This window comes from Nicotiana tomentosiformis, chromosome 5, assembly GCF_000390325.3.
Source record: "Nicotiana tomentosiformis chromosome 5, ASM39032v3, whole genome shotgun sequence".
Lineage (NCBI taxonomy): Eukaryota > Viridiplantae > Streptophyta > Magnoliopsida > Solanales > Solanaceae > Nicotiana > Nicotiana tomentosiformis.
In genome coordinates, this window is record NC_090816.1 from 25705997 (window position 1) to 25723158 (window position 17162).

Consider the following 17162-nt stretch of genomic DNA (forward strand, 5'->3'; position numbering starts at 1 on the left):
GAAACCGAAATTACTAGGACAAAAATTCATATTAGAAAAATAAAAGGAAACACCTAATATATTAAAACATAACCAAAAACCCTAAAGATTACATAAACGAATACATAATTAAGTCTAGTCAAGGGATTCATCGAATTCTTCTCCTTCAAAGGCCCATTCATTGTCTTTTCGAATGGCATCTTCTTCCTCTTTAGTGTAATCACATTCAACATTGAAAATTTTTCTAACAGCCACGTGCGACTTGTTCTTAATCTTGTCAGCAATAGCCTGAGCACAAAGATCAAGCAAAGGCTTAATGTCAAGGAAATTTGCAGCCAATATGATGTTGAAGAGTTTTTGCATCTTAACGCTAACGAATTCCTTATCGAAGTCCTTGATTTTTGTTTTCTTGATTTCTTCTTCTTCTTCGTCTGAACCCGAGATCTCTGCATGCTTTTTGAGGTACTCGATAGTCTTGATTAGGGTTTCAGTGTCAACGTTGGGTAGTGGTATGATGTTGGACGCACAATCATCTTCTACCATGTTCTTGATTGTTACAGACCCGATGGCGATGGATTCTTCTAGTTGAAACTCGTCGCCATCGTTACTCTTCAAGATCAAAACCTTATTCTCTGTTGCGGGTGTTATTTTTGAAGATGATGCCATGAGAAAAGTTTTTCTTAGGAAAAAGTTTGGACTAGCAGAAGGTTTGAGAAAAAAATTCCAAAGAAGTGAATGAAGAGGAATTGGTATAGGCATTGGTATTTATAGGGATTAAGCTAAACCCAAACATATTTGGATTTAGTTCTTGGTTTTTCTAAACCAACTTGGTCTCGGAAACCAACCTTATAACTGACTTCAGCCTAAACTAGTTTTACATGGAAAAATTTCCGAAACTAGTATTTCCTCTTTTTTTCCTTTTTTCCAAACCAATTCAAAACTGATTATTTCAAACCAAATTCAAACACGTTCTGGAAAGAAAAACAAAACCAAATGCATATTATAGAACTAATGTTCCAAGGAGATAACAAATCAGCAATAAGGATAATAAATCATAATTATACATTAACAGATTTACACCTTGTTCGCAACATATTTTAATTCTTTAATCACATAATTATCTTTTTTCAATGGAGCACATATTTGATTTAATTTCTTTAATCGCATAAAGTTCCCCAAATAATACAAAATTCACCCCCAAAAAATGCTACTCGTAATTACCAAACACCCTTGACATAACATCACTAATATATTTCCCCTATTTTTATCTAAGATGGTCAATCTGGATAACATTTCATAGTCCACATGCTAGCTTAATTAAATAATGAATTGAACAGAACCCTCAGCAGCTACTGTTTGCAGCAACCTTCAAATGGGATTTCTGAACTCAAACACTTATGTCTGAATCTGTTTGCATCTCACATCTGCTACAAGATGGCGGATATGGGGCGCATACCATTTCACCCTCTCGACGTGTTCTACTGATACATCCCAGTAGTGACCTGTTAACAGTGAAATGTTCGATTAGCGATCTCGACGTGGTTTACTTCTCCAAGTTTCTAGCCAAGGCTTAACAGCAAGAATGTAACATAATCCTGTTGATATAAGGTTGGAAAAAATATACCTTCAGATCTAGCAATTTCTTGAATTGACTGGGAAACATAGTTTGTCCAGACATTTTCTTCAGAATCTTTGACATTGCCATGGATGTGCAATATACCACCCTTCTCTCTGCATTTCACACATTAGGTTAGAGATTAAATTGACAGGAGACTAGCAGATCGAGGAACCTAATGCAAATCGAAACAAGGTTTATTGCATGTTATGAGAGAATATCCCAGGCACTACATTCAACAAAAGTTTTTGTTAGAAGTTCCCTAATTTTCGTGCAGTTATTAGAAAGAGAGAATTTAAAAACTAAAAAGGAAGGAGGATTTCGGTTGAATTTCATTTGCCAATTGTTTTTTCTTTCCTCATTTGTTTGATAGCAAGACAAGAGACAGAATAGCGAAATAAAAGAGAGATCACACAGTATTTCCATTCCCTTCCGCTTCCACAGGTCTTAATCTTTTCTATGAATCGATTTACTAAAGGGAATAAACGAGATTCTAAACCATATTGATAACATTTTCGAGATATACATACCTTAATGCTCTGACAGCAGTAACCCAACTACCCTCGCTTGTGGGAATGAGACCGAGACACACTCTATCAGCTACACCCTGCAAGTGAACAAATATCCAGAGACGAAATATTAATGCCCATTAAAAGGATTGAACACAAGAATCAAACTAAGCAAGTGAAGCAATTTCTTTTTTGAAAAAAATAATTAACTGACAAGACAAGTTAGCTGATAAATATATTTACAAGCATAAAGATATTAACAAAACTAAGAAAAAAGATGGCATTGGCAATGATTAAAGTTGCATACTTTTGGCGCTGTAATTCGATTATCTCCTTCGAGTAATACACAACGATCAGCAACAAGATTAGCTTCAACGTTACGACGAAGTGCCTCAACCGCATAGGGGTTCCATTCACAAGCATACATAAGCTTGGCTTTGGCCCTAACAAAGTACATTACAAACACAATAAATCTCTGACATGATATCAAGGAAAGAACAAAGGTATGATTAGCAATTCTGGAATTTTAGGCATTAAGACCAATCAATGGATTGCATCAACACCATAACATATCTACTGCCTCGTGCAAATCATGTACACGTAAAATCACCTTGAGATGTGAAAAGTGAAAAAAAAATTATAAATAAGGCTTAAATTAACACCAATCAAATATCCAACTCCATTTTTGCTCGAGGTTTATACAGTCGAATTGAAGGCAGAGATTGAAATGATTGTACATAAAGAAAGTGAAAAGGAGATAGAAGCAACAAAGAATCACCTCACTAAGAAGGGTAGGACAAAGTATCCAATACCAGCAAACAAATCTACTATAACTTCGTCTTTGCAGTCAAAGTGGCCCATTCGAAGCTTCTCAGAGAGATTACCCCATGAAAACATGCACTTGGTAGCATCAAAGGAATAAAGAATTCCATTTTCTCGGTGGTTGACCCAACCGTCATCTCCAACAAGAATCTCCAAAGTACTGTCCCTCGTACCAGTTGGTGCAATTCGCCCCTAAATAATTAAGCGCACACCATTAACAACATAAGCAACGAAATCAATCAACTAGAGTGGCAGTGGAACATTTCTACAACTTTGGAAAAGCAAGTAGATCGTTAAGTCACTGCTTCAACTACTACCTAAATGGCAGTTTTCAGGATAAATTAAGCTGAGCTCATAAGAAGACACTCCAGGAGCAGGAAATAATGCTATGACACCACTAACACTTCAAGAATCTGGGAGGCTATTCACGGTGTTATAGAAGTTATGAAAAAAGACTTAAACATATTTAACATGCTACTCCGTCAATTTCAAATTAAATATCAGCAAAAGATAATTTTAAGTTTCTTGAAATCATATTCCTTTCTACTTGTACACGCAATTAGTTGACGAGGCCTCTCATTTACCCAACAACTTAAAGAAAAGTAACTTATCACACTTTTATACCCGCTTGTCATAGTTGTTGAATTATGTAACCAAATCATCTGAAAGCTAAGCTATTAGAGATGACACTTTTTTCTCAGGTCAAAGAGATGACACTTATATTTGCTTAATTATAGCTTTAATACGCCTATTTTCGTGCAGGTATGAATCTCTTTTTCATGAACCAAGCAAGCACAAAGGTGAAACTTGAATCTAGGACTTTTTCCTGCTCTAGTACCATTTTGAATTGTGCAACCAGCTCATCTAGAAGCTTAAGCAATTAGAGAGAATACATATTTAGAGTGAAAAAAGAAAGAAAAAGACGAACGGAGCTACTTTTTGTTTCTCATCTAGCAGTAAACAAAAGCCACGCCCTCGGTAACCCAGCTCAATATTGAAATTACTAGCATCGAGTTCATTACAAAAAGAATAATTTGAACAAGGTAAGAGGTAAATAATTCTCAAACTTCATAGGATCGTTTTTTTAAAAACAAAAATTTTCCTAAAAAAGTGCTGACTGTATCGCTGACATTAGGCACTCAACCAACAATGGAATTCCGACAAATTAGCGACATACAAAAGGAATGTCAACCAGGTGTTGGGTCACATCTTACACTAATAGTTAAGCATGCACAATTTTTTTGTGAGTATAGTACCCATAATTATTTTTAAAGAAAGTGTACACTAGGACCGTAAGCTACTTTTGTCTAAAATGCAAGTAACTAAAAGCACGCATAATAATACTCCTAAGAATAGTTAAGTAATAAACTATCACTAACTTACTTGTCGAGCAAGGCGATGAGCCCCCAGGGATTTTGCGACTATAAACCAAAGCTCCTGGCCAATCAAGTCCCATGCTGAGTCCTTGAAGGATGTTACGGGAAGCACAACAATATCACCAAGTCGTTCCCATCTGATGAGAGGAAGGATGTCAACTTATCACCTTATATTGGACACTTAGAAAACAACAACTAATTCACTATTCTGAGATAAAATAAGCCAAAAATAACAAAAAATGAAACCTTGAAGGTAACTCCTCTAAAAGTTGCAACGGCAGACCTCGGTCACTTAACAGAGTGGCAACAGCTTCAGACATTACTTTGAATGGAGAATGTGAAGCTTTTTCAACTCTGACGATTTCATCAGCTAGTATAGTTGCTCCACATTCAATCAGAATGTTCAAGGCTGTTGAAATGCATGTATCTTTCACTGGTATTCCCTCTTGACACACAGATTCAGGAACATCTCCCAGGTTATTTCTCTGGTTGAATAAAGCGCAAAAGTTTTCTGTGACAGGGAAACAGATATCCTTTCCATCATCCTGCGGATGGACCTTTCTCCCGAGATCTAACCATCCAAACTTTTTCAACATATCCTTTGCCATTTTTGCATCTTTCCTTTTGAGCCGAATAACCCAATGGGAAGCAACCATCTGACTTCCAGCAATTCCAGAATCTCTACCCTCTGAATTCTGATGAAAGCTTCCGTTATTTACTGGTTCCACTTCATTCTGTGGAAAACAAGAGGAAATGTTCATTTCTCTCATCGTTTCTTCCTCTTGATAAATGGCATGCTTATTTTCCTCGTGTAAATGCGTGGGACATTCTATTAGTGATATCAAAGGTAACAGATCTACTTTCACTGGTTCACTGAACTTTGTTCCAAATGCATAACAGGCTGCCCCACCACCAATCATTATTAGGTCATTATCAACAATATTTGCCGTACTACGAACAAACAGGCCTTCACCAATAGAACTGATAGTAATATGCTTCCACAAATGAGATTCCAGATTGAGTAATGATAATCTCTGGTTCTGTTGACTAACAGGACAGCCCCCAATGATCCCGAGATATTTCTTATAAATAAACATAGAATGAGAAAATTTTGCAGCTGGTCCTCCAATCATCTTTTCTTTCTTCCAAAGACATGTTTTCACGTCAAAACTATACAGGTCCCCTAGAGCCTTCTGCCCATCATATCCCCCAAATACAAATAATTGAGATCCATATGCTGCCATTGAATGAGAATGACGTGCACATGGAAAATCCCCTTGAACTTGTACTTCGCTCCATTCAAAGTTTTGTGTGTCGAAGACATACACTGATGAGAATATTAAATCATTCTGAATTCCCCCAAATACATAAATTCTTGAACCTACAGCAGCTGCAGCATGTCTATGCCTGTACTGCACAAAAGTAACTGACTATCTTAGAGTATGAGGTTAAGAAATAAATTATATATAAGAGATTCTTACACAAAAAAAAGAGTATAAATCTCTGAAAGGTAATATTTCTGCTAAAGAAGACACCAGAATATAACTATATAGAGAGCAGAAACACTTCACACAGTAGCCATTGAAGAAAAGAAGACATAAACAGCACCTTGGAAGGAATGGACTGTTCGAACACTCTAACAGCCGCCAATCTTTCTTTGTCACATTAAAAACCCACACATCATTCAGAATATTCAAAGGGTCAGCTCTTCCTCCAATCACATACATTGAATCTCCAATCATAGATGATGTATGGCCCACACGTGGACATGGGGCATTCAAAACATCAATCACTTCCATCCTTCCACTTTCTATATCAAGAAGCAATAGATCATCTCTTCGCGCATGTCTTCCTATTCCTCCAAAGCCACCAAATATGAGAACCTTCTTGTTATCCACATTATCCACTGTAGAAGCAGAGTGACCCCAGAGGAATAGCCTCTCAATTGATTCACCAGAAATCACTAATTTAACAGTGTGTAGGTTGATTTCAGGGGCTACTTCTGATCCTGTCAATTAATTAAATATTAGGACTTGTTGTCACATTCAAGGGAATGTATCCTGCAATGCAACATACATTAGCGGTCAGAGTACTACCACGCTTATGCATTTGCAACAATTAACAAATGTTGCACTGGTATAATTAATAATATATTCGAATTTTAAGGGCAATGAAACAATGAGAATATAGGAGTCAAGATGCTGAGTTTAGAGTAAACTACGATGCATATCTTGAGGTTTTCAAGCCTCTAAAATCGATTAAACATGCATTGCATTGCATTCTTATCAACATAGCAGGTTCTACATATACTTAAGCACTTTCAGTTTTTACTTATAGAGTGCTGACACTTAGCATAATAAAGCATTTACATTCACCTGTATGTGTCCAAGAATGATATAATCGACATGCAAGTTAAAACAAATCATGAATCCTCCCAGATACAGCACTCCTAGGGTTCAAATAATGAAACATGGCCTATGTCAGATGGACTCAATTATGGTTGTATATACAATGAGGGTGTGTGCAAGTGTTTAGCAGGGGTACATGCACTTTTTTTGTTTGGCTTTATTTTGGTTTATTTTGATAATCCACATCAAATACCCATACAATGTGACACGTTTCCTATCATTTTATAACATGCTTTCCAATCTACGGATAAGATTCTGCAATTTCCTTTAATTATTACACATTCGCAGATTACCAAGATGAACAATTTCTTCCAATTCTAGTGGACTACTCTATGATAAGTTTTCCCGACAACAATGCAAGAAAACTAGATTCACCTGTCATAATGTATAAAACAATGTCTCACACAGCAGATTCACAATCACATGATGTTACAACAACATTATATGATCTGCAATATATACACAACAATATCTTATAGAGTAAAAAAAGCTCATATCGTTAAACTACAGAAGCAAAATTGCACTGAAATCTGAAATGGATCAATTAGGAAATGATACAGAGAATAATTACCAGAATAAGAATCATCAAAGTCTCTTCTTTTAGCATTTCCATTTCCACTAACAGCATTACCCAAAGAATTTTCCAACAATCCGGCCTCCTTGGTATTAAAACATACTGGACCCTCATCACATTCTACCTTTCCATTATCTAAAAACTCCTCATTACCAATCCGTGTACCGGAAAACCCGTTTTTCAACAAAGCATCAAGAAAGCTATCAGTTCTTTTTTTATTAGTCTCCATTTTCTCATTTGCTAACATAACAAGGTACTCTACATATTCAGGGGACACCATTAACTTCTCAGTATCCCCTAACGGCACTTCCAATCGAATCGAACATCGTATAGCAATGATCACTCTTTTCTTATTAACACTAGTAATACCACTCTCCCTAAACCCACATGAAATAGCTAAAGAAACCAAGAACTGAGCTGACTCTATGTCCTTACACTCCACTGCAATAATCAAAGGCTCAAACCTGAACACAAGGCTATGTGGCTGATTCAACTCGCTGACTTTTTGAGTTGACTCGGTTGAAAAAAGGAGTGGTAAAATCAAGTGGGGTTGAATTGGGTCGTGAGAAATGAAGACCCATTTGCCTCCTTTAGCTTTTTTCTTGGTGGGGTTGTTGAAGGGGGTGGTGGGTGTTGAGAGAATGGAGATACGGCCAGAACAAGAACTGGTGGTGAAATATGAAGGGTGTGAGTTGAGGGTGTTGAGTAAAGGGATAATTGGTGCGTCTATGTTGCCTTTTGGTGATTTGTCTGTCTCTGGTGAATTTATTGAAGCTACAGTTGCTGCCTTTCTCTTTTCGAACTCCATTGATTTTGACTGTGTTCTTGCTCAGTAGCTGAATTAGGGTTTAAGCATTATGGACGATGATAGGGGGACAGTGTGATTTGGGGTTTAGGGTATTGGGTTAATTTTGATTTTGATTTCGTGCCTTCGGCCTGGCCCATAAACACTATATGTTGGATCAAGTATTACATGTTTATGTTTGGGTAAAAATTTTATAAGGCGTCCTATTCTTCATTTAATTAACTTCAGATATTTTTTGGAGAATATGTAAACAATAATCTGGAATGGACCAATCTTTTTTTTTCAAATTGACAAGTTTTCTCTAGGAACTGAGATACCAATTTCCAATCCTCGTATTTGTTTACCACCTGCAGAGGTTTATAATAGAAAGGGAAAGTGAATAAAACTAGTTTACGTGGCTTTATAAAATAAAAGGAAGAGGAATAAGTTCGTTTAACAGGTCACTAGGTGCATTAATTTAGTAATTTACTTATTATTCTAATAATTTGGTTTTGGTGAGGGTGCAGTATTAATGTTTATGTATGTTGTTAGGGGTCGTTTGGTATGAGTTATAAGTACAAATAGTACTGGGATAAAATTTAATACCGCCTTAATACTTTGTTTGATTAGCAAACTTGGGATAAGTTATCCCGGGATTAAAATTAATAACGGGATAACTTATACCTCATACCTTCTTCTTAGAAATTATGCAAATGTTATTTTTAATACAACATAACAAACAGTAGATAAAAAACAATCCCAGCATAACTTATCCCATCATAACCTATATTCAAACCAAACAACTCCTTAGTGTGTACCTTCGATTCTGATAGTATATACGGTCAAAACCGGTTTCGACCTTCGTACGATTGGTTAAGATGGGAACTTAATGGACCGAAGAGCGTCTTCATAATATCGAGATGAGGTCTGAAGCCAGGTTACCGAGCTTCGAGTTTCAGGGACCGATCAAATACCAAGCTCGAAGTCATTACCAAGCTCGAGTCCAAATCGAACTTTGATACGAAGCGGTGTTATCGAGCTTAAGAGCCAGAGACCGACCAATACCGAGCCCGAATCAATATCTAGCTCGAGTCAATATCGAGCTCATAGACAAGAGCCATTACAACCGCACTAAGGGAGAGAATCTCGACGGGAATTAGGGAAAAACTAATTTATCATGGGTTCCCCACTATGTATTTTTAATTATATCTAAAGTAGGATCCCTCCACTATAAAAGGGATGGCTATATTTTTGCAAGACACAAAACCATTAAGGCACTGATATAGAATATAACTTAGATACTTTTGATACACTCCTATTCTGGGAGATTATCCCTTTGAGCTTTATACATTGATTCATCTTACTTATTCATAAATCATTCCACTTTTAACTTTGTTTGTATTTCATTGCTTACGGTCAATATTCAACATTTCTACCCCCTTTTACGATTTGTATCAAGTTATACCATGTACCCTTATAACTACGTACAAATTCATCTCTATCCGTTTTTCGGATAAACAGTTTGGCGCCCACCGTGGGGCTAAGGATAACAATGGTTGTTTGGTACGAATCTCTACAAAACACACCATTTTACACTTGCTCTTGGAAGTATCTTTGATTTCAGGTTATAAACGACGAATTCTCAATTAATGGCCCTACCTATCGACAACGAAGTTGGCCTTCAAGACGAGAATAACAACTTAACCCCCGGGGGTGGAAGGCCACTCGTCGATCCCGTTGGAGCTCGGGTCAAAGAGCCAATAGACGTCAATTCACATGCGGCCATCGAGGCGAACCAACGTTCCGACCCAGAAAACAGCATTCATGGTGGAACTCGGTCTGCAGCTCGAAATACCCAAAATGTTGAGGAAAACAGAATCAGCTTGCGTATGATCTTCGAGATGTTGCAAGCTCAGCAAGTAGCAATAGCCTAGTTGCAGAGCCAAACCCAAGCACCAACCAGGCTCGAACCCAGTCCACCCCAAGAAGTCACCCACAAAACGGGGCCAGCTATAGTAAGGTCAACCAAATGAGCAAGAATTGGGGACTAATCCGAAAATTGTTAAGATGTTCGAAGAACTGACAAAACGAATAGAGTCAGGAGAAAGGAGGATCGAGGCAAACGACAAAAAAATGGAAACATATAACTCCAGGGTTGATCAGATCCCGGGGGCACCACCGATATTGAAGGGCTTAGATTCCAAAAAATTCATACAAAAGCCTTCCCCCCGAATGCGGCTCCTAAACCGATCCCAAAGAAGTTTTGCATGCCCGAGATTCCTAAATATAACGGAACGACCGACCCCAACGAGTATGTCACCTCTTACATATGTGCCATCAAAGGGAATGATCTAGAGGACGATGAGATCGAATAAGTATTATTGAAAAAATTCGGTGAAACCTTGTCAAAGGGAGCAATGATATGGTATCATAATTTACCGTCTAACTCTATCGATTCTTTTGTTATGCTTGCAGATTCTTTCGTAAAAGCACATGCTGGGGCCGTAAAGGTCGAAACCAGGAAGTCGGACATATTCAAGATAAGACAAGGATAACGAGATGCTAAGAGAATTCGTATCTCGTTCCCAAATGGAACGAATGGATCTACCACCAGTCACATATGATTGGGTTATTCAATCTTTCACTCAAGGTCTAAACGAACGAAGCTCGATGGCTTCACGGTGGCTGAAGCATAACTTGATCGAGTACCCAGCTATTACTTGGGCCGACGTGCACAATCGGTATCAATCCAAAATAAGAGTCGAAGATGACCAGTTGGGTTCTGGGTCCGATACTAAAAGGGAAATCGACCGAGAACCAAGGGTAAATAAGGATCAATATCGGCCATATAACGGAGATCGTAGGGGTAGCGAACCTTTACGCACCCCCGTACGAGGTGAAAAGAGAAATAATAGAGGCCAAGGATCTCGGGGGCTGATGAACAGGAATGGGTTCGACAGGCATACCGGACCAAAGGAAGCACCTCGGTTGTTGGAGTATAACTTCAACATCGATGCATCCGCTATCGTATCGGCTATCGGACACATCAAAGATACTAAATGGCCTCGAACTATGCAGACCGACCCTGCCCAGAGGAATCCCAATCAAATATGTGAATATCATGGCACCCATGGCCACAGAACGGAGGATTGCAGACAACTAAGAGAGGAGGTAGCCCGGTTATTTAATAAAGGGCACCTTCGAGAATTTTTAAGTGACCGGGCCAAAAATCATTTCAAAAACAGGGATTTCAATAGATGAAACGAAAAAGAAGAGCTATAACACACCATCCACATGATCATCGGTGGGATCGATATCCTTCAGGGGTCGGTGCTTAAACGCACTCGAACTCAGGATTACGCACCCATGGGAACCCTGTCCTTTAATAATGAAGATGCAGAAGGAGTCATGCAACCTCACAACGATGCACTGGTAATATCTGTACTTATGAATAAAACTAAAGTTAAGCGTGTGTTAATTGATCCAGGTAGCTCGGCCAACATTATTAGATCGAAGGTCATAGAACAACTCAGTCTACAAGACCAGGTCGTACCCGCAACCCTGGTTCTAAAAGGATTCAATATGGAATGTGAAACTACCAAAGGCGAGATAATTCTTCCAATAAACATGGCCGGAACCATCCAAGAAATGAAGTTTCACGTAATTAAAGGCGATATGAGGTACAATGCCCTTTTTGGAAGGCCGTGGATCCACAATATGAGAGTTGTACCTTCGACCCTCCATCAGGTTCTGAAATTCCCAACATCGGAGGGAGTCAAAACAGTTTACGGAGAACAACCGGCCGCAAGAGAAATTTTTGTCGTCGAAGAAGCAACTTCGATATCTTTACTATCATCGGCAGAAGCATCGGGTTCGAAGGAGGAACGGAATACCAAATAGCAATCACAAACGTCAGCTCTGACCCAATTAAAGAATCGGAAGACTGACGAAGATGATGAGCATAGGATCCCTCGATCCTTCGTGGTCTCCGATGATTTCGACGCTACTCAATCTACGGTCGAAGAACCGGAGCAAGTCATACTAATCGAATATCTGCCCAAACGAAAGGTATACCCGGGTACGGGGTTGGATCCCGAGCTTAGGAAAAAGCTTATTCAATTTTTTATATCTAACATAGATTGTTTCGCTTGGTCCCATCTTGACATGTCAGGGATCCTATCGGGAATTACCACTCATAAGCTAAGCTTGGACCCAAAGTTCCACCCGGTAAAACAAAAAAGAAAGCCCCAGTCCGAGGTCAAACACGCCTTCATCAAAGATGAGGTAACTAAACTTCTTAAAATAGGGTCCATTCGGGAAGTAAAATACCTCGAATGCCTTGCAAATGTTGTGGTAGTCCCTAAAAAGGGGAACAAGCTTAGAATGTGTATAGATTATAAAGACCTGAATAAAGCATGTCCTAAGGATTCATTTCCTTTGCCTAATATCGATCGTATGATCGATGCCTCGGCCGGCCATGAGATTCTCAGTTTTCTCGATGCCTATTCCGGGTACAACCAAATACAGATGAACCCGGAGGATCAAGAGAAAACCTCGTTTATCACTAAGTACGGTACCTACTGTTATAACGTGATGCCATTCGGTCTAAAAAAATGCTGGTGCAACTTATCAATGCCTAGTAAACCGAATGTTCGAAAAGCAAATAGGAAAAACAATGGAAGTTTATATTGATGACATGTTAGTTAAATCCCTACGAGCAGAGGACCATTTAAAGCATTTGCAGGAATCTTTCGACATACTAAGGGAGTACAATATGAAGTTCCATCCCGAAAAATGTACTTTCAGGGTTGGCTCGGGCAAGTTTCTCGGCTTCATGGTGTCCAATCGAGGAATCGAGATTAACCTTGATAAAATCAAAGCAATCGAGGACATCACAGTGGTAGATAATGTAAAGGCCGTGCAAAGGCTAACAGGATGGATAGCCGCCCTGGGACGATTATTTCGATATCCTCGGATAGGAGCCACCAATTTTTCTCTCTACTTAAAAAGAAAAGCAATTTCGCATGGACTCCGGAGTGTCAGCAGGCTTTGGAAGAGCTAAAACGATATTTATTGAGCCCTCCATTGCTCCATACCCCGAAGGCAGACGAATAGCTATACCTATATCTAGTTGTCTCGGAGATAGCGGTGAGTGGAGTCCTAGTTCGAGAAGAATGAGGTACACAATTCCCTATTTATTATATCAGTCAAACTTTAGGTGAGGCCGAAACTAGATATCAACACTTAGAAAAATTAGCGCTTGCTTTAATAAGTGCCTCTAAGAAACTAAAACTATATTTCCAGTGATATCCGATACATGTTGTAATGACTTATCCTCTACGAAATATTTTACACAAGTCTGAGCTTTCAGGTCGATTGGTCAAATGGGCCTTAGAGATCGGCGGGTACGACATCGAGTATCGACCTCGAACCGCTATCAAATCTCAAATCTTAGCGGACTTCGTGGTTGACTTCACACCGGCCTTGGTACCCGGAATTGAAAAGGAATTACTGATAAAATCTGATACCTCTTCGGGAATCTGGACCCTCTTTACGGACGGAGCCTCAAACGCAAAGGGGTCCGGACTGGGCATCGTACTAAAATCGCCCACAAGTATTGTAGTTAGACAATCTATTAAAACTACAAAATTGACTAATAATGAGGTCGAATATGAGGCCATGATTGCAGGCCTCGAACTAGCTAAAAGCTTGGGAGCCAAGGTCGTGGAGGCCAAATGTGATTCCCTCCTCATGGTAAATCAAGTCAACGGAACTTTCAAAGTCTGAGAAGATCGAATGCAGAGGTACTTGGATAAATTACAAGTGACTCTACATCGGTTTAAGGAATGGACTTTGCAACATGTGCTTCGAGAAAGAACAGTGAGGCCAACGCTCTTGCGAACTTAGGTTCTTCGGTCGAGGATAAGGAACTCAACTCGGGGACTATCGTACAACTCATGAAATCGGTAATAGAAGAAGGTCATGCCGAGATAAACTCCACGAGTCTAACCTGGGATTGGAGAAACAAATATATAAAATACTTCAAGAACGGGAAACTTCCATCGGATCCAAAGAAATCGAGAGCTCTACGCACAAAAGTTGCACGGTTCACCTTATCCAATGATGGAACGCTGTTCAGAAGGATGTTTGATGGCCTACTGGCAAGATGTTTGGGACCGGGAGATACCAACTACATCCTACGTGAGATTCACGAGGGCACTTGTGGGAATCATTCCGGTGTCGATTCATTAGTCCACAAAATAATCAGAGCAAGATATTATTGGATCAATATGGACAAAGATGCCAGGGAGTTCATTCGAAAATGCGTCGAATGCCAAATACATGCGCCCATGATTCATCGACCCGGGGAACTTCTCCACTCTATCCTATCTCCTTGGCCTTTCATGAAATGGGGTATGGACATCGTCGGCCCCCTCTCATCGGCCCCAGGTAAGGCTCAGTTTATTTTGTTTATGACTGATTATTTCTCTAAATGTGTAGAAGCACCGGCTTTCGAGAAAGACAGAAAAAATGAGGTGATAGACTTCATTTGGGACCACATCATATGTCGGTTCGGGATGCCATCCGAGATTATATGTGATAATGGAAAACAATTCATCAGAAGCAAAGTGACAAAATTTCTCGAACACAACAAAATCAAAAGGATCCTATCGACACCTTATCATCCCAGTGGGAAAAGACAAGCCGAATCGACCAACAAAACCATCATCCAAAATCTTAAGAAAAGATTAACCAACGCCGAAGGAAAATGGAGAGAAATACTACTGATAAGTAGGGATTTTAACATATTATTTGCTCTCTTTTACTTGTGTTTTAGGCCAAAAATGCTTGAAGGTATTTCCGGAAACTAATGAAATATGCTTGCTTGTAGGAATTGTTCAAAATGAGCCAAAGGAATCAAAATCAACTCACAAAGGAGTCAAAAGTTGAACAAAAACCAAGGTTGGGCAAAGAGGTCTGAAGCGCGGACCGCACAAATAATGTGCGGCCGCGAAAGCTATGATGCGGTCGCGATCAAAATTATGCAGTCCGTAAGAGGGAGATCCAGAGAGTGTGATTTTGGGACAAGTGATGAGCGCGGACCGCACTAGAAATGTGCGGCCGCGAAAGTCCCTGTGCGACCGCAATTGAAATTATGCGGTCCGCGATGACTGAGATTCATAGAGCTGACAATTTGAGCAAAAGAGAGAAGCGAGGACCGCACCAGAATTGTGCGGCCGCGGAAGTCCCTTGTGCTGCCGCGATCAAAATTATGTGGTCCACAAGATGAAGAATCAGAGAGTTGATTTCACTCAAGAACGCTGACCGCATCACTTTTATGCGTCCGCATAATCTAGAGCGCGACCGCTCTTAGAATTATGCGGTCCGCGAAAGTTTAGCTTAACCCAGATCCAAAAGAGAAGAACGCGGCCCGCATCAGAATTATGCGACCGCGAAAGCAAGAGTGCAGCCGCACTCAGAATTACGCGGCCGCACAACCTCAAGAGGGGCATTTTTGTCAGATATTTTCAGCTTAGTATAAATAGAATTTTTTGTCATTTTTAGGGTATGTTAGGTTATGTTATGTTTTGTATACGGCTGACTTTTCATTTTTCGGAAATTTTGTACTAGATTCACTTCTTAACATTAGATTTTCATTCCATAAATTAATATTATGGATTTTATCTTCATTTCATCTTTAATTTTTGTTATTTCCATAAGTAGCTAAACCCATAGCTAGGGTTGTGACCCAACCCTAGTGTGCGTATTTAATGGGTATTTGATTTTAGGGCTTGAATGTGAATGAGTTAGTGATATTTAGCTTATTTCTTGCTAGAACTCAAGAATTAATGGTTGCAAATATTGATTCATGCCTTTATGACTTAGTTTCTACTTAAGAAAGAGGAACTAAGTCTAGGAAAACTAGGCTTAACAAGGAATTGGGGTGAACTCAAGAAATTGATAGCCCCAATTAAAAGGTTAAACCTAGAGATAGTAATACCCAACTTGAGCTAATATCACTTGATTTGCATGAATACCCATTTGGACTTGAAAAAGCCAAATTGGGCAAAATCACTCAAACTACCGAGAGGTATAGAGTGAGTACCCGGGTGTGATAGCTATATTACAATCCCAACTAATCAAGCTTGCCCTAGATTTTGCTACCCGTTAGATATCCACCAAGGTAGAAGTCACTACCCTAGTCGATTTAAACATTTGTAAAACAACAACAAAAATATTGTCCTTAGTTTCAATTATTGCAATCTGTAGAGTAAAGTTAGAAGTAGAAAAACCAATCAAGTTTGTAGAAGTGCAATTAAAGCAAAAACTTGCTATTAACTTAGATTTACACCTAATCACATATTCTAACTCCATGTGGATTCGATCCCGACCTTTATTGGGTTTATTATTGCATCGACCGCCTCGCTACTCAATTGTGGTATGGGTTTGGCACAGATCAATTTTTGGCACTGTTGCCGGGGTATTAAACGGATTTAGCTATATATCTAGGTATTTGTATGTTTTGTCTTTCTTTCCTTCCGAGTCACTAATTTTGTTCGTGAATTGCTTTCAGGTACAAAATGGCCCTTAACAACAAGCCCTCGGAAATTTACCATTGAGGGAGGAGGTATATGACTATCAAGTAGATGAGGTTCATCCCGAGCCTCAAGTAAACAGGCGAGGCCGACCGCCTCCACCAAGAGCAGCACACCGGGTGTTGCCGAATGAGGGCTATGCAAGAGCAATAGTCCCGCACCGAATCAGAGCGGGCATCTTCCAAATTACCAATATGATGCTTACACCGCTTTAGCAACGGGGTTTCTTCACCGGAGCTCCACACTAAAGTGCCTACAAGCATCTCAAGGGTTTCATCAATACTTGTTGGGGGAGCAAGCAAGCAAATGTCACCGAGGATGCACTGCGGTTAAGGTTGTTTCCCTTTTCTCTACGGGAAAAGGCTTTGGATTGGATAGAGAGATTGCCCAATCATTCCATCCACACTTGGGATGAGTTGGCCGGGAAGTTCATTGCCAAATTCTTCTCTCCGGGGCACATGGATACACTAAGGAATGAAATTTTAGCTTTCAAACAAG

At 39.4% G+C, this 17162-nt stretch overlaps 2 protein-coding genes across 2 annotated transcripts; both read right to left on the bottom strand.

Annotated features, from left to right (window-relative positions):
• LOC104101501 (SKP1-like protein 11) lies at positions 1 to 823 on the bottom strand. Its single transcript, XM_009608953.4, has one exon. It carries the CDS (start codon positions 736 to 738, stop codon positions 115 to 117), a length of 624 nt encoding a protein of 207 aa, XP_009607248.4. The 5' UTR covers positions 739 to 823; the 3' UTR covers positions 1 to 114.
• Positions 824 to 1011: 188 nt separating this feature from the next.
• Positions 1012 to 8276, bottom strand: LOC104101502 (tRNA wybutosine-synthesizing protein 2/3/4). Its single transcript, XM_009608955.4, has 9 exons — positions 7281 to 8276; positions 5910 to 6309; positions 4548 to 5708; positions 4309 to 4438; positions 2882 to 3117; positions 2411 to 2546; positions 2125 to 2201; positions 1604 to 1710; positions 1012 to 1481 (listed from the first exon to the last, which is right to left on the bottom strand). The coding sequence occupies exons 1-9, from the start codon at positions 8089 to 8091 to the stop codon at positions 1375 to 1377; spliced, it is 3165 nt and encodes a 1054-aa protein (XP_009607250.1). The 5' UTR covers positions 8092 to 8276; the 3' UTR covers positions 1012 to 1374.
• Positions 8277 to 17162: the final 8886 nt, after the last annotated feature.

Excerpts from the sequence above, each read along its gene's own strand:
- LOC104101501 (XM_009608953.4), bottom strand. The coding sequence starts at position 738 with ATGCCTATACCAATTCCTCTTCATTCACTTCTTTGGAATTTTTTTCTC.
- LOC104101502 (XM_009608955.4), bottom strand. The coding sequence starts at position 8,091 with ATGGAGTTCGAAAAGAGAAAGGCAGCAACTGTAGCTTCAATAAATTCA. Across the intron at positions 6,310-7,280 it reads CTTTGATGATTCTTATTCTG|GATCAGAAGTAGCCCCTGAA; the intron begins GTAATTATTCTC and ends ATTAATTGACAG. Across the intron at positions 1,711-2,124 it reads ACTGCTGTCAGAGCATTAAG|AGAGAAGGGTGGTATATTGC; the intron begins GTATGTATATCT and ends TGTGAAATGCAG.